General features: G+C 35.5%; 1 protein-coding gene across 4 annotated transcripts in view; it reads right to left on the bottom strand.

Moving 5' to 3' along the window:
* LOC111055656 (ephrin type-B receptor 1-B) overlaps positions 1 to 23,224 on the bottom strand; it is a 318,970-nt gene that overhangs the window by 172,405 nt on the left and 123,341 nt on the right. For all 4 annotated transcript variants that reach the window (XR_005573871.1, XM_039444682.1, XM_039444678.1 and 1 more), the window contains exon 2: positions 18,561 to 18,748. Coding sequence is in view for 3 of the 4 variants with exons in the window: in XM_039444682.1 (XP_039300616.1) it covers positions 18,561 to 18,666 (106 nt within the window). In the remaining variant the exon portion in view is untranslated. The remainder of the gene's footprint in view (positions 1 to 18,560; positions 18,749 to 23,224) is intronic.

The following is a 23,224-nucleotide window of genomic DNA, read 5'->3' as shown; positions in this document are numbered from 1 at the left end:
ATATTTTTTAAAATGAACACAGCTAGTTTCACTCACTTTTTGTGTAGTTGAGGAAATGATATTGAGTTAATTATTCATATTAAATAAAAAGACTAAGAAATTGTCAAAAACCACAGATTTTATTGATAGTTAGAAAGTACAGTTTCGGTTGTTACACCATTATCAATCATTATCACTTGACACTTGAAAATGGCATAGTTGCTCGAAACTAGATGTGCTCATATAAAAGGGTACTAGTAATTTTCTACTGTATAATGAGATGATACCATAAAAGAATTATTAGGTAGCAGAAAACTTCATTCGTCTACGGTTCTGAAAAGTGTATGTATGCTCATTTGGAATAGAATAGAATAGAATAGAATAGAATAGAATAGATAGAATAGAATAGAATAGAATAGAATAGAATAGAATAGAATAGAATAGAATAGAATAGAATAGAATAGATTAGAATAAAATAGAATAGAATAGAATAGAATAGAATAGAATAGATAGGAATAAAATAGATTAGAATAGAATAGAATATGTTTTTATTCAACAGAAAAACAAATAGAATACGGCACAACAATAGTAGATAGTGGACTCATCTAACAATCATTTTGTGGTAGTTCGGGTAGAACAATACAGTGCCAAACCCTTACATAAATAAGATACAGTAGTTATATTCTTAATAGCTATTCATAACCCGTATGAATAACTAAGAAAAATTGAAAACAAAACACACCAGAATAATAATTTAATGAGTACAAACACACAAATAATTGTGTATAGAGCCGCCCGCCACAAGGACCGCCCACAACCCACGACAAACCAACCAAGATCCAGACTTCTTTCTCAAGTTCGACTTCTGCGGCTGCTACTAATTTATCGACTGCATGTTGTATTCTCCGGCTTGGACAGTACAATTGGAATAATTACCGACTCCCAAACATAATAGGAACCCTAAAAAATCTTATATTTATAGCGCTCTACTGGTAGCTCCCATGAGGTGGCCTACCAATCTGATTAATCGATTATTGTTCTGGTAGCTACAGTGTGTTGTTTATTTTCTCAAAATATTAGGCTGCGGTTATTGTTTCTCTAATGATAGGCTACTGGTGATAACAATTTATTTCTTATTGATTGTATCGTCTCCCATTCTTTCTATATTTGGCTGGTTTCTTGATACCAATAACCATTTTTTGTGTAACGAATTAAAATATTCATTGCTCTTATACATTCTGCTCACACTTTGAGTCAGTGTGAAAAAGTTTACTTTGAGTCAGTGAATTCAGTGAATCATTGTCAGTCAATTGTTAAATATTAATCATTGAAAGTTTACTTTGAGTCATAGTTTAATCATTAAAAGTTTTCTTTGAATCAGTGAATTCAGTGAATCATTGTCAGTGAATTTAGTGTCCTAAAAATAACGTCATTGAATATTTCTTCAAAACAGAAGAATTAAGTTTGTAGAGTGAATTTTGATGTTGTACATCAAAAGTTACTGTAAGTAACTTGTAAGTTACAGTAGATTACAGCTGATAATATTGTGGAGCACACACGAAAGCATGCTCCTGTGAAATGTTAATTATTTGAAAATAAATTGGATTTTTGACAATTTCCCAAGTCTCTTTAATTACAGAATTATTTGAAATCAATTTATATTAAGAATGACTGTATCTCCATGGATAGTGGATAGCATATATAGCATCTATACACTATTCTTGGACTGTATCTGGAATTGTCATTGATGAGAATAATGATTACTAATATATCATGTTGAGAATGCAATACATTTAGAAATCATATAATGCAAGGAATAATAACTATCATAATAATAGTTGAGGGAGAGGAACATATTCCTCCAAGCAGAAATAAGATTGCTAGAAATATGTGTTGAAATCACAGATTATATGGGTTTGTATCCATGTAATGGCCAAATTTCAAACGGCTTCTTTTCTTCATATACTGTTGTTGGTGAAATGTGGTGATATTTATTCATAATGAAATACTGGAATGTTCTCTAGAAATATCACGAATTTATTTGAAAATAACATACATGTTTTAACACTTAAAGATGACGCCATAGGTGTTGAAACATGTATGTAATTTTTCAATAGATTCTTGATATTTCGAGACAACATTCCTGTGTTCTTTCTTCTGCTCATTCATCTGTAGACTGTAGTAAGTGATTGGAAGTTTATTACGAGAAACAGACAAAGAAGGAGGTGAAGTAGAAAGGAACAGGATCAAGTGAAATGGAAATGACAAATGTCTTCTTCAATACAGAGCTCTGTCAAGTCCGACAGGAAGAATTCCTGAAGCAATTACCTACACTGGGATCCCAGGTCCTATAAAACCCTTTTTATCCACCTTGTTCTTCTTATCCCTTCTTGTCTCTATTTGATTTGCGGCAATTCTGATTGTACAAAGCGGTAGGAGAAGAGCAGGAAACCAGCCCTCCCTAAACCCCCAAAATTCAGTTCTAAAGGGTTTTCAGAGCAGTGAGTTAGTTAATCTTTGATGGTTAGTCTTGTATTTGTAGACACACACTCCTTTGATTTGCCTGCTCAAAATAGAAGTGGTGTTTGAAGTTCTCCTTTCTCTCTGTTCTCTTTCATTTTCATCCCTTCCTGTTCCGCTCTTGATTTACTTCCCATCCTCGTCTACTGCAGATTGGACCAGCTTTACTCCAATTTCAGAAGCTTAACTGTGGGATCTACCAAATGGTGGGATTGGTCAGTTAAGATACAGATGTTTTGTTCATGATGCGACTCGATCCTTATTCAGTTTTTTTTTTGTATTTTCATCACTTGAATCCTTTAGATTTTGCTCCATGTACTGATTTCCAATGCATCCTTTCTTATCACTCCTACCTTACGATTCTCAATCCTCACTTATTCTTCTCCATTGATTCCTACATTCCAAGTGATCTATTCAACTTGATTATTTAAACCAATTATGTTGCCTGCTATTTGCTATGAGCCTATAAGTAGCATAACATATATACTACGCTCTCTGAGTAGAGTACGTATTGGCTAAGCCAAAGTATACAAGACTACAGAATGCAATGATATAATAAACTAAGAATTCTTATTCTTATAAGCATAGGGTGTCCAATTTGAAGAGATGCTTCTTTCTGTATAGGACTTGCCTAGTACACTTGTAATTAGTATTACATTGGACTCATTTGTTCTCCCCAGCCATTAGGATCTAGAGAATCCAAAATAAGATTCTGCAATTTCAACTAAAGTAGCCTAAAATTTAAACTATATGCTATAATCCCCCTCATTTTCCCTTGTGTTCGATTTTGTGAGCTATTATACTAAGCTGAAGGTGATAGTCAACTTCAGCCTCCAAAAATGTGTACCAACAAAATAGCAAGGTGTCTGTCCTTGATGGTTTCTCTGTCATACAGCCTCTCACCATCTGAGACCAATCATCTTTTATTATATCTCTTTTGAAAATGAAAAGCGGGACCAGATCAGGCAACCAGCCACTATTGATCAGAAAAGATTGAAGCAATTCAGGCAGATAATTCGATAATGTCTTTATCAAGCGTGGTCTTTTATAGTCGCGGTGTCATTTTACATTTTATACACTCGAGAAAAAGACGACTGCATTTTCGCCTTCATCTCTTATCCTTTTCTTCGTTGCTCACTTCTATTTTCTTCTTCTCATGAGTTCCAAAACTAGTATCAGATAAAAAGAGCTCTTTTATGGCGTCTTGCTGGACACTTGCCTCTGGCTTCTTGGTTTTGTCCTTCGTTTTGGCTTTACTTTGTTGAACAATATCTCTCCTACATCTGAATCACATTCTCAAATTTGACCGCACAATCTTCGTACATTATATATGGACTTTACTGGTTCTCTTCCTCTTATTTTTCCTCTCTTTCCATAAGTGATAATGAATGCACTCGTATATAACGTGAGAGAAAAGGAAGTTGAATATACTAAAAACAATGGATTAAACAATTTTACAACGAAATCAACATTTAAGATCTATCCATTTTAAAGACTAATTTTCAAGCCTTCCAACGGGAGAATAAAAAATTAGATGTCTCTGCCAGCGAGGACATCTCCCAAGTTTGTTTATGGAATGGATTATTAATAATGTTAACGAAAATTCAGAGTTGAATCCTGTAAAACTTTCCATCTGTAAGTTAATTAATGCTAGAGTACTATTACAAGACAAGATCTTGTAAATCTAGTAGTGGTAGCATTAAAAATATTTAGAATTTTGTAAATTGAATATAAATATTCAAATTTCTATTTTGCGGTAGTATTGAAAGAGCCACATTTTTTATTTTCCCGTTGGAAGGGTTAAAGGCTTGAGAGTTTGAAAAACAGCTCTTTCAGTTTGATTTTGTTTTAACATGAATCTAAACTACATTATATTTGGTATTTTCAAATTTCTTTGTTTTTGTTAATACCCTTTGTAGCAATTCCTCAATACTGGAAGATTCCATTGTTTCAAATTTCTCGAGAGGGAATATAGAATAGTGGACAAAACCGTATCCGAAAAAACCAACCTCGGAAAACACAAAAAATATGTATACATGAGACTTTTTGGACAACTTTGCGTTCGACTGTCCTCCACCAAAGCTACGTCTCGTAATTAGGAAACTCTCCTCTCCACCCAGTTTGTTGGTTAATAATTCCTCGACACACGCACACACTGGCAGAATATTAGTGTTGTTTGTGAGCGGTGAAAATTAATTTCGGAATTAGCACCGCAGTTTCGTTCAGCTTCGCCCTCCCGCCATCAGAGGGAGTTTGGTTATGAGGAGTACGCAAACATTGGCATTCGAAAATCATCCTACCACAAAAAGGTTTGGTCAGAGGGGTTGGATCTCAGTGATTACCACTAACATTATCCTTCATGTGTGTAGGAGTGCCTAATTCTTGATGCCCCCTCTCTCTCTCACGCCGGGGTTGGTAACTACGGTCAAACTCACACACACATTCATAATTGAGGTGCTCATTAGTATGGGACCACCAAACCCACCTCTGAAACAAAGTCAAAGAGCCCCCCTTCAATAACCCCCCCCCCAAGCCAAAGGTGAACCATCATGTTTGAACAATGTTAATGCGTCCACCAATCAACACACCGGACGGACAGCCTATACCGGCGTCGGATGAATGAGATTTGCCGGATGAGCTAAAGTGGTGGACCAAGTTATAATGGTACTTGCAGGTAGGATTGTTAGCTTGTACACCCCCCACCACAACCACCACCACCCTCGCTAACAACTATGTAAACAGAAAACACGAATTTCATAATCATAGTAGATGATGACCATGATTGGGAGGATGATGATGATGAATATGAACAGGAATGAGAGTAAGTAGTAGAGTAGTGTAAAGTGGTGAGGAGATAGAAAGGAGATGAAGGAGGAAGACGAAAAGAGGACAAATAGGAAGAAAGACGAGGAGGAGGAGTAGGTGGAAGAGGAGGAGTAGGTGGTGTTGAAAGAGGATGAGGTGGAGGTGGAGGAGAATTTGGAGAAAAAGAAAAAGAAGAACAAGAGGAATAGGAAGAAGAAGAAGAAAAGCCGTGAAAAGAAGGTCTCTAGGGATACATAAGATAGTATGTTGGATACTAGGTTGAATAAAGGGATGAAGAGAATGAATAAGGAGGGAAATGAGAGAGAAAATCAACTAGATGAGGAGAATAGGTAGAGAAACGGTAACAAGAGAGGGGAAAACGCAGTAGCAGGAATCAAGTGATAGGAAAAGGATGGAAAATGAAATAAAGACAAATATAAACATGAAGTTGAATGAAACAAATAAGAAGAAAAAGAGGAAAGATAGGAAGCACATGAAATATTTCTAGGATATGAACTAAATGGTAGTGAAGAAGAATGAGTGTGTGAAATGGAGGAAAGAAAAAGGCAAGAATAATAATATAAAAACAAGAAAAAAGTAAGTCTGAAGAAGGGAAAGAATAAGAAGAAGAAAAGAAGAAGGAGAAGAAGAAGGAGAAGAAAAGAAGAAGGAAGAGAAGAATGAATTCAACTCATAAAATGAGAATATACACCACACAACTTCGCCACTAATGATGTTATGATGATAGCCATTTCATGCTGTCTGCAGCAATAATTCATCAACTGCAAGCTAATAATAACAAACAAGTGCAATAGGAGTGAAATACACAAACACGAACGAATATTAGGAGAGGATGGAAATTAGTTCCAAAAAAATACGAGGATGCAGTGAGAGAATGAACTGTAGGCAACAGAAATATTGGTGAAGAGGAAACGAATATGAGGTAGAAGAAGAAGAGGAGGAGGAGGAGGAGGAGGAGGAGGAGGAGAAGGATATGGAGGGTGATTAGACGAAGGACGAGAAGGTGAAGAGAAACAAGCGGAATCCAAATAAGGAAGACGTAGCTTAGCAATCAATCATAACGGCGATATCATTGGCAGTTGGGTCCAGCAGTCTCTCTCTCTCTCTCTCTCTCTCTCTATGGAAGGCTGTCAGCAACGTTTCATTAAACAAGTTTTATTCGTTTTAAATTGACAGTGATTGTTGTTGATTCTACACAATCTGATCTCCAATGTCCGTCACTCATACAAATAATAATCAAATTGCCAGCCAATTATTGTTCACCAACTGGTTTCAGCATGCCTATTTTTTTCGACATTCCCCTATAATAATTAGATGCAATATCTCAACCACTTGATGCTCCAATCGGATGGTGGGACTAGAGTGAAATACAAACACTGCCACGAAATTATAGATTATTTTTTATGAAAATTATAGAATCAATTATTAGAAAACTGTGACTATACGACCATCTTTTTCATTGGAAAGAAGCTTAAGAATTCTTGATCACTACATTTCATGATTCGGGTTTTTTATATTCACGTTCATACTCACAAAAATATTTTTATACTTGAAAGAGTCTACTTTAAAATTCAAATTAGGAATATATTAGAAGAAAAGTTAAAACGTTCATGAACTTGGATATAGTCCAGTCAACGAAAGATTATAGAGGGAAAAGTTTGGAACACAATTTTTAACTCCACAGCTCTTTTAAGGATAGTTAGAGGATTAACATATCAAAAGTCCTCACCACTACTCCCTGTGCTAAAGGGGTGGGGGTGGTTCTAAGTACCATTTTTTCATTTTTCGCATTATATCTCGGAAACTATGCATCTTATGAACATTTATGTTTTTTGCAAAATTGAAGCTTACAAAATTATCAACAAGTTTTGTTCCCTACATTTTTCCATATCTCTCATAGTTTCTGAGATATCCGCCCTTGAAGGTGAGACATTTTTTGAAAAACACTTCTGCCTTCAAGTTTTTCATCTTTTCGGCCTTATAATTTTTGAACGATTGATGAAAAAAATCCGTGCTGATTATAAGCTGATAGAGCATCAAATTGTCTACAATTTGATGTATATTCTCATTATTTTACGCATTTCCCTACGACTGTTGCAGCAATTTTAGGATAGAGAGTGAAATTTTCTGTTCAGCAGCAATAGATCAGTTGACAATGAAATTTGAAGGGAATGTTTGGAACACAATTTTCGACTTTACAGCTTTGTTGAGACTAGTTTGGAGGTGAGCATATCAAAAATCCCAACCCTTACATCATGTGCTGAAGGGATGGAGGTTTGAAAGTTGCGTTTTCCACTTATTACTTACATGCTTATATCTTGGAAACAATGGATTATATTGACATAATCAACTACACAAAAATGCAGCTTAATAAATTTCCTACAAGTTTTGTCTGATAGAGGTTTTAGATAAATCCTATACTTTTCGAGATATTTATGTTCTAAAGTGATGCATTTTCGAAAAACCAGATTTTCTTCCATTTTTTCGTTCTTTCAAGTCTTATTACTTCTCAACAATTTTTTTTTTAGTAATTAATTGGAAAGACTCATATTGAAATTATTCAGTCCATCTGTTGTGATAAGGCGCTTTGTGCAGGATTCCATTGCGTTGTCATTTCTAGAACATTTCTTGGTCACGTCTACTAAAAAATTCACTAATAAACGTAGATTCTACGTTTATACAGGATTAGTTGATATTTCGTTAGAAATATTTCTACCAGTAAAAATACTTTCGAATATTTCCGTAAGACTACTGTGAATACTGTAAATACTTCTGTAGATTTGTATAGATGTCTTACTTCTGTAAGATGCACAGCTTAAATAGAAGAGAACATAAATTCTTCAACTTCTATACATGGATGGAAAAAGAATTTGAATAACTTCTACAGAGTGGGTTTATTAACATAACAAATAACACTTAATACATTACTACATTCCTGAATTGCAGCATTTACAGGTTAGTAAATCAGGTTTCTTTTAGTAAAATTTTACAGTTTTCAGTAATTTCTCACGGTAGACTCTAGACTGACTTCTTGCAGAGTTATCGTGATCTTGATCATATAAGTGTCCACTATAAAATTAAAATTAGGAATGTAGATTCTACATGAATACAGGATTATTCAATATTTCGTTAGAAATATATCTGCTGGAAAATAGAATTCTTCAACTTTAATAAATGGATGGATAAAGGAATTGGATGACTTCTAAAGAGTAGGTTGATATACGAACACTCAATACATTACTAAATTCCTGAATTACAGCAATGACTAGTGACTAAATCAGGTTTCTTTTAGTAGGATAATTCAGTGTTCAGTTTTTTCTCACGGTAGACTGACTACTTGAAGAGTTTTCCTGATCCTGATCATAGAGTGATTATTTCATTTGCAATAACAAAAACGTGTTTCCCTAAAGGTGCGTACAGATTTACGCGAACATGAGCAATTCACTTTTAATCAGCTGATGCCAAGCTTTTTATATCTGTACCTTACCGTTTCTGTTTCTGTAAAAATACAGATATAGTCAGCTGATTAAAAGTGAATTGCTCATGTTCGCGGCGCGTAAATCTGTACGCACCTTAATATTTGAAAATGTTTTCTTTTTGTATTGATTCAATTTTAACCATCATTGTGTAGGTAGCATCATACCCTTCCTCATCACATTGAAAACAAAACTCATTTTAGCTGGTTCCATGAATGAAAATATGCAGTCTTCCCGTAATTTGTGTTATCAAATTGTCAGATATCTGTTATTTTTAAAATTCCTATATCACATTGCTCCACTTACACATTCTTCTGACGGAACACTAGAATCATCATCTAATTCATTTGAAATTACTTCAAATCTTTTCCTTGTATAGCAAGTTGTAACTCATATGAGGAAGTATTAACAATATATTCAGTAGTTATTTGAAGAATAATATGTAACTAGTTCCATAGTAATGAACTGAGTCGTGCTCTAGTTGGAAATTATCAGAATGTGAGTATGATTGAAAATGTAATAATAATAATAATAATAATAATAGCTTTATTGACATTCGTTGAAAATGAAATAATTCATAAGAATTATTGGATGAACCAAACCGAAGAAACTGGATGAGCACTCATCAGCACACAATCTTAAGGTGCGTACCGATTTACGCGCCGCGAACATGAGCAATTCACTTTTAATCAGCTGATGCCAAGCTTTTTATATCTGTATCTTACCATTTCTGTAAAAATACAGATATAGTCAGCTGATGAGCAATTCACTTTTAATCAGCTGATGCCAAGCTTTTTATATCTGTATCTTACCATTTCTGTAAAAATACAGATATAGTCAGCTGATTAAAAGTGAATTGCTCATGCTTGCGGCGCGTATATCTGTACGAACCTTTACAAAAATAATAATCGTTATAACAGTAGAAGTGGACTCATAGCTATATAACTATGAAGAATATTTTGAGGTAGGCCTACATAGAGAAGACTAATGCTTTGGGTTGATAATTATGAAGCTAATAATATGATACGGCGTCTGCAAGGTTTTGTGAGACACAAAAATCAACCAAAACTGAGAGAACAACGCCGTTATTGTTCTTGTAGATAAAAGGTTCCTTCAGGAACCTAACCTAAGAATGGCAGGAAAGCCAGGGCCTTGCACAAGGTACATTTTTTGCGTAACTCCTACATTAGAATAGCCAGTCGCCCTCCATACAAATCCTTTTATCCTTGAGAACGAAGAGGAGGACATTTTTGCGCTCAGGCAGGATCTATGCCACAAGGAAGTTGTACTGTAAAACAACAACAACTAATAAGGAGGGGAAACAGGCAAAGGGGTGGGAGGGGGTAATTCAACGCCCTTTTTGAATTTGTTTTCACCCATGTGAGAAGGGGTGAGGCCGGATTGCTTCCCCCAACCATCTTGGATCTACTTGAAAATTGGCAAACTGTGCATAGTACAATGAGGCAAGAAGTAGAATCCATGTGAGTGCGTATGTGTTTGTAGGGATCAGGGGGGAAGGGTTCAAGTGTGATCCAAAGTAAGGTTAGGAAAGAGACCTAACTAGAGCATGGTTTTTCGAAGAAAAGAAGAACAAAAAGAGGGGGCGTGGTCAGAAGAAATCAGCCAGCCAATCAGAGCCGAGTGGTGTCAGATTGCACACACACACGACGGGAACCCTCTAAGTTTCTGGGCGGCGGCTGAGTTGTTTGGAGCTTTGTGGGGCTTTGGGCACCCCCCATAGTGCACTTAGAGCGTCTCCAATGTCACCCTAATTTCCCCTCCCCCCGAAACGCAGCCCCCCCCCTCTGACACTTGTCTTTCCACCATACAGTGGTCTTCTGCAAAAGACAGGCCTTTGCGGTTTGCTCTAACAATGACGGAATCGACTTGTAGATGTGATAAAATGTAATGTATGCATACAAAGGCTCTGCATTGTACGATTTTGGGATATCATTATTCTATTTCTATTTACCGACTTCATAAATGATCATACTATATGATTGCATACATGCCACTTGGTTTTTAATTATTCTCAGCTCTTGTTTCTATATCAAACAATATATTTCTATTAAATAAAAATACTAAGAAACTGTCAAAAACTACAGATATATTGATACTTAGAAAGACCGGTTTCGGTTGTTACACCATTGTTGATCTCTGATAAACTAAAACTAAATACAAGAGCAGCAGAATTTATACTAGTAGGCGAGTACAGTTATTGGTCAAGGGCAATATATTTCTGTTTTCATTTCTCTCCAACATATACTTCCTTCAAACGGGTGGTGACTGCATATAAGCGCGAAAGGCGAGGACCCAGTACTCACTTCGGAACCCACAAGAAGCCATGTTTAAATTTTGTCGGTGTGAATTACGTCACCGGATTCGCCATTCACATCGGGCAAATCCGAAATCCCTGAATTTCACTGTAATGTCTAAATACCAACTCTCAGTTCATCACCAATCTCTTCCATTACATAAATAACATGCGAGATGGTATATTTATCACTAGTTAATAAAAGCAACATGAAAACTTGTAGTACTCTTTATAATTAAAAACGTTGAAATATTTTAACGACTAGTTTCGACCATAGGTCATTTTCAAGTTGAAATGTAGAAAATCCAGTTTCTTCCATTATGATTGGATACATTATATGAAATGTTAGGTGATACATTTAAAAATCTGGTGTGGCGCACTCACACAACTTTCCTTGCCGTTATGAAAATTGATCACCTGACGCTAGTGTTCCCGCGCATCTCAAGTCTACTATTAAAAGATTATTTGAGCTAGCTGGTGACAGGGTAATAACGCTGGAGACACACGAGGTATGTTATCTCTTCATAGTGAATGATTTAACAGAATCAACAGTTGCCAACAGTTTGCAAGTGAAATGATAACATTTTCTCGAATTTCGAGCTTATTTTAAATTTAAGGTGAAAATGTTACTGAACATTAATTGTAGAGATTTTCATGCTCAATCTGTTCCATTTGGAATTTTTTGTTTGAATTTCATCTGAAGCCCGATGATTGGGAATCTAAAATCAAACTTTGCATTGATGGGGCGGAGCTCCTGAAATTTTTACAGATATGGGACTTGTGGCAGTTGATAGAGCATATCGATGACTATTTAGGTATGAATTTGATCAGAATCGTTGGAGCCGTTTCCGAGAAAATCACGAAAAACCCTGTTTTTGACAACATTTTAGCAGCCATATTGAATTACATTTGATCGAAATTGTTTGTGTCGGATCCTTATAGTGAAAGGACCTTAAGTTCCAAATTTCAAGTCATTCCGTTAATTGGGAGATGAGATATCGTGTACACAGACGCACATACACTCATACACACACACACAACACACACACACACAACACACACACACACACACACACACACACACGCACACACACTCATACAGACCAATACCCAAAAACCACTTTTTTGGACTCAGGAGACCTTGAAACGTATAGAAATTTAGAAATTGGGGTACCTTAATTTTTTTCGGAAAGCAATACTACCCTTACCTATGGTAATAGGGAAAGGAAAGTAAAAAACAGTTCGGATAATAAAGAAGTACAGTGTAAAACTGAAAAAAGAACAAAACTTCAATAATTCGAATAAGTAAGTTACTGTATTCAGAGGTACCCAGTACGTATTCGGCACTGATTTTAGACAAGTAAAGGATGCATGCTGATGTAAAAATTCCGTCCTCCAAAAGAATTCAAGAGGGGAGTGAAGTCCCTTTGATAGCCAGGAATGTTCCGATAACTGGCAGTGCCGCTACCTGGTGGACATCACAGCAACTTCTGTGCCACATTTTTGTGAGAGGTCCTACTCAATTCCGGGAATTCGGTTCTTACCAAAACAACATACTCCCCAATGCCCCCTCCTAACGACAAACAAAATAATACCGTCAAGTTTAGCGAACAAAATAATTAACAAATTCCTAACAATTGCAAACAGCATTTTGGGAAGGTAGGATTGCCTGTGAAAAGTAACCTTAACCTCGGGCTCAACTCGAGAATACGTACGAATAAGTACGTACTCAGTCATCAAGAATTATCAATGTCAAAAAAACATATTTTTAAGGGATCGTTCAACTGTCAACTTTACTATTCCAAGACCAAACTTTTTAAAATGTTCTCTTTCATTTTCGACGACTACATGCCAGAATCACCGTGTGTTTTATTTATGCCATTGAGTATGCTGTCTACCATTACTATTATTCTTGTGTAGGTGCCGTCTCCGTTTCGGAGGTTGGCAATCATCAAGGCGATTTTCACTTTTGAGACCGCAGATCGAAATAGGTCATTATTGCTGCATCCAAACCAATCCCGAAGGTTCTTCAGCCATGAGTTTCGTCTCCTTCCTACGGATCTCTTTCCTTGGACTTTCCCCTGCAAAATAACTTGAAGCAATTGATATTTTTCTCCTCTCATAACATGTATAGCAGTTTTCTTCTCTTAATTGTCATAATTACTTCTTTTTCCTTGCGTATGCGTCTCATCACTTCTACATTGGTCACTCTCTCCACCCATGAAATCCGTAGTATTCTTCGATACATCCATAGCTCAAATATGCCTCCAATCTCCTCACATCAATCTCCTTCAGCGTCCAGGCTTCCATGCCGTAGTACAAAACAGATAACACATAGCACCTCATCATTCTTATCTTCAAATCAAGGTTTGGATCTCGGCAACAGAAAAGCTTCTTCATTCTTGTAAATACACTCTGGCCTTTTCGACTCTGATTCGTATTTCTTGGGTACTGTCATTGTTTGCATTGATGGTTGTTCCTAGGTATTTATATTCTTTCACGCTCTACCATTACTATTACGTGTTTCTAATTTATCATTTCATTTTTCCTAGACCAATTTTTTTCTATTCGTTTCAATTTTTCTCACTCATTTCAATATTTTTCTCAATATTTTCACATCCCAGATTTTCAGAACTCGCCTTTCTCACATCCAATCTACTTTCTTCTTTAATATTTTTTTCTTTTTCGCCTTTTCCATTTCATCAACTATTTTCTTCTCAATACTGTCATCCCGTTTCCTTCCACCAAGAACTTGTACTGTCTACTTTCCTTTTGAATTAAGAAAGAGAAAGGGAAGAAGGGTAGCCCTCGTTTGTCGGCTCAGAGTTGAAAACCTACTGACAAACCCAATATATGTAAAGGCGAAAAAACATATAAAAATGAAGTAAAACTGGGGTGGAAGGAGCAGAATAGGCAAACAATGCAAAAACATAAATGAAATCGGATAGCTAATAATATGATATTTGAGCTGTATGACAGGCTGACAATTGGATAAATAGCACACAGGCACATGCAGCTTGGGGTAGGGTAGACACTAGGCATCAGGCAGCCAGCCTACTTGCTTTTCAAAAGAAATATGAAAAGGTTGAAATAGCCTAAAAAGAAAACGAAGTAGAATAGAGAGTAAAAATGAATAAGGCTGGAATGAATTGGCTTGGTAGGGCAAATGAACGCGGTTCGGCATTTCAAGAGACTACAGAGACGTCTTACATGCAAGTTGCTTTACTTGTATATTTTTGGCTTCAAAATTTTCTGAAATAACTTAATTTATTCAAAGTGCGGTGATATTAAGTGCAAAATTTGACTATAATTTGGTATTTTAATCATTCTAAATTCGAAATTTCTAGCTAATATATATTCTAGGACAGAACTTTGAACTTTAAATTTCCTCAGTAAGAACATAACCAATTTTTTCGGACATTTCATTATTTATCAAAATTTGGGAACAGAATAGTTTTGGACTATGCCTGTTGTTCTATCCCGATCATATTCATATGATTTGTGATTATAGCAACGAATAAAAATATATGCTAATAAAAAATAAATAATAATTAATTTGGGGAACGTTTTTATCCATACTCAATCATAGTTTTTACTACAGAAGTATATATCAATCAATTTTCCAATTTCAGTATTTCTAGCTGGATTTGACAATTAAATAATGTGTTTTAGAAAATTATGGAAAAAGTTGAGGAAATCAAATTGTTAGATTGAGGAATTGAGGATTGGAGTATGCTCATGTTTGTTAACATCAGATCATAATCAACTATGAATAACTTGACTTGAAAATGTAAAAATTGAACGATTTCGATAAAAAGACAGTTATTTTTACACATGATTCAATATTATTTATTATTATAGGAATTAATTGATTCATTTATTATACGAATGAGAAGTTTATAATAGAAACGCTTATCCAGGAGGCTGTTGACTGCTGATTTCCAAAATAACAGCTGCATGATAGCCATCAACAATGTTAAACTTTCAAGAATCGTTATCAATATCATAATCGACGACAAGAACGTTGGTTATAAAAATAATGACTTCCAAAACACATAGGATAATCTAAGCGTTGTCATCAAAACAAACAACTTAATTTTTGAGGTTATTATCATGGAGGAAGTATTAACAGAGTGGGGGACGATGTGAATGTATAAGGAGATGACAGGAAAACTATAAAAAAAGGAGAAAAAGAAAGAGTTATCTGTATGCGGACGATCGTATCTGAGTGAGGAGATTATCACCTTTGGAAAGGTGTTGAGCATGTTAGTGGCTGGAAAAAAGGATAACACATAAAGGTAGGAGAAGAATGATTGAGAAGAGGGTACAACGTTACTAATGACCTTGATAATTTTCAACAGGAATTGAGAAAAAACAAGAGGATAGTGAAGAGTTAACCGATATAATCGGTGATAATCCTTTTACTTATTACATGTTCTTCGTCACACTACCGAACTCTAACTTAATCCTGCATTACACACGCGTTTTCAAAAAGAAATTTTGTCATGTACTGCTCTTGCAGTAGATACTACTAACTTGGAATATATAGTGTCCATTAGACAATCATGCATTTAGTAATATCTGATTTTAGTAAATTAACTTGGAACTTTACTGCATGAAATGTTTTTTTTTTTGTAATAAATCATTTTTCAGGCTGTGGAAGCCTAATGATATCTCTATGATACAAAGCCTATTCACTGTACTAGTTTAAATACTAGTAGTTCTGTGAACAGTGTACCTCACGCAGTATTCTCATCCACAAGTAACTGATTGAAACTATAGACTTCAATTAAACTTGGAGTAATTATGAGTAATATTCGCTTTTTCAACTTTATCCACATGAAAATAACATAGCTACATAATTTGAATATAGGCTATGCCGGCTTACATACAAGTCATACATAATAACTGAAAATATAATAATTATTATGTAGGTTCAGTATGTTAGTTCTGCCACTATTCAATGAATTTCACAATATGAATGCAATTTGAATTATGATGTAATACAAGATTCAGGAGTGAGCAAGACAAGAAGTGTAGGAGAGGTGGAGAATCAGAAAGTTGGAATTTGAAATCAACGAGAAAAAAGAACCAATCACAGTCGAGGTGAGGACTAGTAAGACACGCCTCCTAGCTCCGCCTACTCGTTCTCTTATTGGTCGACAATTACTAGTTCACAATCCTGCCACTAGATGACAGCAGTTAACTTACACACACACTCACTCTCACTCTCTCTTGCCTCATACTATCTAATTTTGTCAATTATAAATTTATTTTGAAGTCGACAATTCTTTTCCTTCTTTTCGGCTTTTTATCAATATGAAGTTATTTTTCTGTCATTCAATAAACTCTCAGTAAACTATTTTTCTCGATACTTTAATAAGTATTAATATCGGGGACCGAGCTCTGGAGTACAAAAGCATAAAACATATATTACGAAAGAAGAAATTATAATAACATTCATAGTTCATACAGAAATGTTCTATCTAATCACAGTGAATTGATATTAATTCCCAGAGGAATGCCAAAATTTCCCTCACAAAGGCCCGGTTGCACAAAAGCCGGTTAAATTTTCATCCTCATTAATTTACGTGAACCAAAACAGAGAAGACCATTTCAAAAAGATGGATCTACTGGAATCAATCAGGATTGAAAATAACCCGGCTTTTTTGCAACCGGCACAAAGTATCTGATTGGATGATCACAAAAGTTCAACAGATGAGTCATAATTTTGACACAGTCCCACACACATGAACTCGCTCACACACTTCCATCATCAACAGAGGACGAAATAATTATTATTATCAACTGTTTTTCAAGGATGAATAATAATTATCCTTTTAAGGTCCTTCAGCGATTTTCCCCAGGGATGAGACCTAGTGCAATCGAATTTTTATATTATAAAAGTACCATGTACTGAATTTCGTGAGAATCGTTAGAGCCGTTTTCGAAATCTGGTGAAATACAAACATAAAAACAGAAATTGCTCGTTTGATATTATAGGATTTGCACTTTCTATGTTTCCCTTTTTCTACTTCCCTTCAACTTTTTCGTCTACTTCTACTCCTTCACTCCTTGATTCATCTTCTTTTCATTAATCCCCATCATTATCATTCTACTCTTGCTCATCATCATCTAAGGATGATTATAATGCAACATCAGCATCAGTAGTGCAGTCAAATAGAGCAGAGTACGGCGACATGCCTGTAGCTTGCAGCTAGAGAGCTGCGCTGTGAGACTAAATCTCATGAATAATTCAAAAATGAATGCAAGAAGAAAAAATGTCCAAGCGGCATCATCATGCTCTTGTGAGACAGTAACCCCCCCCCCCACAACTCCTCTTCACTTCAACGTCCCACAAAGACTTTGAACTTATTTGGTTTTAGGAACTGGTTTCATCTTTGCTCAGTCTGTCGATGCAAGTTGATGAAGATAATATCAAACTCAATCGATCTAAAAGACTGTGCATCAACTGGGATTCAGTAACTGTGATTTCAACTCGTGAAATGACATCAGAATATCTATTTACTCAAATTATTCCCATGAATTATCAGTCACAAGAGCTAACACTATCACTCATCTGCAAGAATCTAACAAAATCACTGTTTCTGGCATTGTACAGTTCCTATGCTTACTACAAAATTGAATCCACTGTACTTGAGTTTCTTGAAACATTGTGTTCTGCGACATTCAATAATTTTCTCAAACACAACTTATATAGGAAATGATACGTTATTATGTAGGATAAATTATCACTCACTCAAATAAACTACAGAATATCGCATACTTTTTTACTTTACTACAAGTAAGCTACATTCAAATCGTATTGAAAGGAGAAAGTTTCGATGGAATAAGTTAGCTCAATTTGCAGAATATAGCCTACAAATGAATAATGATAGAACATAGAAACAAACTACTTTCATAATATTGTATGAAATCAATGTTGTAATACCAGTATAAAATTGAATACAATCCAACAACGTCTTGAAGGCCAATTGCTGGCTTAAATTATGTATTCAGGCGAGTTAGAACTGTTATTATTACCGAATTTCAATTGAATCCAATAATTTTTGAGTGTCATTAATTTAAACTCAATAGTTGAACATGTAGCAACATACATTGGTAACTTATATCGTAGAATAACCTATCTATTATATTTCCTCTATGCTTATCGATGCTTAAGCATATATACATGAACTGAATAATTGATTGGAAAGAGATAATGAATCCCCTCTCACTTCTCAGTGAACCCTTTTTCCAATCATTGAATCGATTTCTGTTTTACATATTTTCAATTAAAAAGTGGTAGGTATACAAGCTTAGTAACGTATACTTGAATTTTTTCCATTCAATTGTTAATGTTTTTGATTTTACAACTGCTTAATTAATACTGTTAATTATTTTAATTAGATAAAAAAATTGTTAGTTTTCAAAAATTGACTAACCTTGTTCAGCCTGGACGGGGGCAGGCGTTATCGACAGAAGGGCTGTGACAGTGATGAGCAGGAGGCCCCCTCCTATTAAGCCCCCCGACCCCCCGCCACAGCACATGACTCCCCGCACCCCCCTCTCAAGCGTGCGCGCCCTCACCTCTCCCTGGGCAATGACGCCATACTACTCTTCTAGCCACTTCCTGAAACACACAAAAAACACAAAATTAATTAGAAACTGTAGATGAAATGAAATTATTATACTGTATTATAAATTATTCATATAAATATTAATATAATATAGTGAGGGCAAGAAGTCACTACCCATGAGATGAGGTTATGCAATCTAAGCTTTATGATTGGTGGTGACTTATGGGTATTGGAAGCATTCATTACTAAATATATACGCATTGAAGTACCAAAGTCACACGAGGTTTGCAGGCGAAATTGAATTAACTATAAAATTATCCAAATCGAGTCCAGGCCTTAAGGCTCAACTCACACTTACGTGACTCAGGTCGAGAAGAGGATCGACTCTAGTCGAGAGCATGTGCTTTCAAATGGCGACGTCGCGGAGACTAGAATCGACTGGTCTGAGTGTCACCATTTGGAAACACATGCTCTCGAACTAGAGTGGAGTCTCTTCTCGACCTGAGTCGCGTAAGTGTGAGTTGAGCCTAACAATACAAACCAGGCTATTTTGATAATATTGTGCTAATCACTTTTTATTAAAGCTGAATACTGGAAATTGTGTCATTGCCTAGGCAAGGGGTATTGATCATTTCTCATTAGAAGGAACACTCAACAGAATTTATGAAATACATCAATAAACTAACAATCAACATGATTAGTGGTGGTAGTGATGAAGTAGAGTCGGAGAATTCTAGGATCGAAATTTTTAAATAATCCAAATCACTCGAATTGTATGTGTGCCCTTCTATCCAACAAGATTGCTGTGGTTATGAGAATTGTTCCATGATTCTTCAGAGAATGCAATCGAGCGTTCAGTACGTATACGATTTACTTGAAATGATCGTGACAAAAACTCGACGGATATTTATGTCAAAGAAATATTTATGGGGAGAAGAAAAAGAAAATGAGACGTAAGAGGAGACAATGTGGGAATGAATGTAAAGGGAATATAGAAGGGAGAGTGAGAAGGATTGGGAGAAACTAGAGGGAAAATATAGGATAAAGAGAAATAATATGAAGAAGAAAGAAGAAGGATTAGGAATGTAGGATTCTTAAGGGGGGAGAGATTGAATGTACGTAAATAGGAATTATTTTCAGTGGAAACTACTCACGATTCAGTTGTAATTTTGTTGCAAAAGGAGATAAATTATTACAAGTGGACATGAAATGTAAGTAAATGTGATCGTTTAGTGATGTCATAAGATGATAATAGTTGGCTAAGCTAGAATTAACGTTGAATTACGTTACATTATTCTACGGTTACTTATTACGTAATAAGATGCATGTCTCCTGAAGTTGAATGGTAGTTGGTTGAAGACATTTAGGTCGAATCATTTCTTCGGCGGAGAAAGAAACGGAGGAGAGAGAATGAAAAACAAAGAAAATACAAGATGAAATATATTTTCCCATAGAGACAGGTGCATCTTCAAAATATTACGCCCCAACTATGATAAGATCTCGATACACATCCAAAATATTGTTAATTTGATACGGTTAGAATAATTATTCCCAAATGGTTATTGTATGCAGGTACGACTATAATAATACTCTAGTTCAATTTCTAGAATGAATGCTCGAGTATAGTTCTTACTGGCATGAAATTAAAATGATACATACTGGTTTTCAGTGGAATAACAAAATAGGCTTTGCCTTGTAGGCTGCCTCAGGAGAGTTGGAACTAGCCCGGAAGGGGTTTCCAGGCCCATAAAAGCCTGAAGCTTATCATTAACAACGTATATGATAACACGGCGAATGACTAGAAAATATGAATTAGCCTTTGTTGTACCAGAACCTCCCCTTGCTGCCTTTTCCACAGGATACCTACCCACGATTATCATGCAGCGATTCAAGAACAAGCTTTTATAGCCTATCAATAATTCTTTTCGAATCCTAACAATTATTCTGGATACAAAAAGATGTTCAGTAGCCTATCAAATTATTTGGAGATATCTAGTATTTTCGATAACATGGTCATTACTGTTATCCGTGAATGACTATACATATAGTCAGTCCAGAACATATTATCATGACTGGATAAAGCATATTGAGAGGATGGAGTTTAAGATTGGCTGAATTTCCAGATCAGGCATTACCCAGGAAGGAAAAGAGGACTTCTTTCCCTTTCTAGAACATGTCTGCTCTGGAAATTCGGAATATACTTAGTACCGGTAGTTTTAGGGAAGTGTTTGCAGCCGGAACAGGTATCTTTGGAATTAATCCTTGAAATGTAGAGTCTTGGAAGATGGACACATTTCAGATAAGAGGCTCAAGAGGTAATTTATGCAATGTTCACTACAATTATTTCATAAGTGAGAATTGCATTTTTGTGCTTTTTCAAAGATAATGAGAACTGAATTCATCGCTATCATCAACAAAACGTATAAGTGAATACTACAATGAATGATAAGATTGAAAATGAATGTCAATAGGTTTCACTTTTTGTGTAGTTGAGAAGTTGATATTGTGGTAATTATTCATATTGAATGAAAAAGACTAAGAAATTGTCAACTCAGTTTATCAGAGATTGACAATGGTGTAATAACCGAAACCGGTCTTTCTAAGTATCAATAAATCTGTGGTTTTTGACAATTTCTTAGTCTTTTGCATTCAAGTCTATAGGTTTGTTTACAAGAACATCTCCTCGAGTTCCTTAAAGCCCACTTCAACCTCCAAATAACCTCTTTTCAAGGCATCTTCGTTCCTAGGCTGGAAGCCCTCGAGCTTATGGGCAAGTTCAAAAATAAACTTCTGAAATTTAGTTCAAAACAACAGATCCGAGATTAGAGTTAACTAGCTGAAAATCGACAAAAGACGCCAACTCAGTGACTACTCAACGAAGCTCAGTCACTCGTTTCGACAGAGGCTCAGCTACGTCGAGCCAGGTCTCTGTCAGGATGGGAGGTCACTGCCTCGATCACCGAACGATCATTGCAAGCGAAGGCTGCTTGCTCACTGAGTATCATGTTACAAACTTTTCTCTATCTCACTCGTTCTTCGGATTCTTCTCTCTCGTCAAAAAACCAGTTTGAACCATTTTTGTTGGGGAACGGAGACTTCTTCTATTGACGGCTGACCACGATTTCTCGTGAAATTCACGTCGTTTGCGAGTATCCACGAGACGAGAGACATGGATTTCAAATTCTAGCATGCAGCAATAATTCATAGGACAAACTTTGTCATTTGTGCATAGATATGCACGGTATTGATGCATTCAACCTGCAAGAATTCGTGCGGAATGTTGAAGAGGTTCACGAACTTTCAGTCACACAGTAGTTGTATGTGGGTGGAGTGCGTTATTTCATTTCCTGGTTCGAATAATGTAGAATAGAGTGTTCACAATATTCTCATTATTGCCGACAGTCTGATTTTCTAGATTTTTGCGAAAATTCCAATATCAGAATTTATCCGGAAATATTATAATTATGTATAAATATAAAGAAAAATAAAAATCTCAGTTCCCTTTTAGAAATATTTTATCACAAAAAATAAGTGATAAAATATTTCAAAAAGGGTACTGAGATTTTTATTTTTCTTTATATTTATATTACAAGTACATAGCCCTATACAGAAAAGAGATAAATAAGATGGCATATCAACCAAACATAGTCTATAATTATGTACAATGTGCCAGTTAAAGATGACAAGAAATTTTATAATATTAATACTGTACATAAACAATTAATGCAGCATTATACCTCTATCTGAAAATAAATGGTTCATTCAATTGATCTGGTCGATGAAAAATTCCAGATTTCTCATAAATTAATGAAAATTTGTTCATAATTATACGAAATCAATAACTGAGCTGGAACAACAAAATCATATTCCCTCAAGTCACGCTTTGAAATGGGAAATACAAATCAATGAATAACAATATTGTATTAACTTAGTTAAAAGAGAGAAGGAAGAACAAGCATCACGGTTTTTTAATAGGTGGCGGAAAACAAACAAGAGAAAAATGACAAATCGAAAATAATGGAAAATGAAAAATTACAGAATATTCAATATTATATTGTGATGGATATATCTATCGATCATTGCCCACTTTAATGTCAAATCATACCAAGAAAGAATAATCAATTTCCGAAAAGAGAATGGAATTCCCTATTATATAATGTAATGGAATAATAGACGTATTTTCTGGTAAACCGTATGTATGAATTTGCAACATTGAATAAACTCCAATCAATAATAAATCACAGAAACGTTGCAGTAAAAAACGTAGCTGAGTTTAAATAATCATCGAATGAGTTCATCGGCCTCCCTCTCCCTCTAATGGCAGACATTCAATTTGTGACGTCACCAAAGTCAGACACGTGTATGATATGGTGTTTTATACAGCTCTTCGGCCGACCTAAACGTTGCTAACTATGTTTATATTGTGGAGGTACAAGTCACCCAATCAAAACTACACAAGTTATTTCGATTTTGAAAATCGTGCGCAAGCTCTTTGTGCCGCGGTCTGCAAGACCGGTCCGCTCTGTAAC

Source organism: Nilaparvata lugens, chromosome 1 (genome assembly GCF_014356525.2).
Source record: "Nilaparvata lugens isolate BPH chromosome 1, ASM1435652v1, whole genome shotgun sequence".
Classification (NCBI taxonomy): domain Eukaryota; kingdom Metazoa; phylum Arthropoda; class Insecta; order Hemiptera; family Delphacidae; genus Nilaparvata; species Nilaparvata lugens.
Note: the sequence above shows the minus strand (reverse complement) of the source record. Positions and strands in the feature narration are given on the sequence as shown.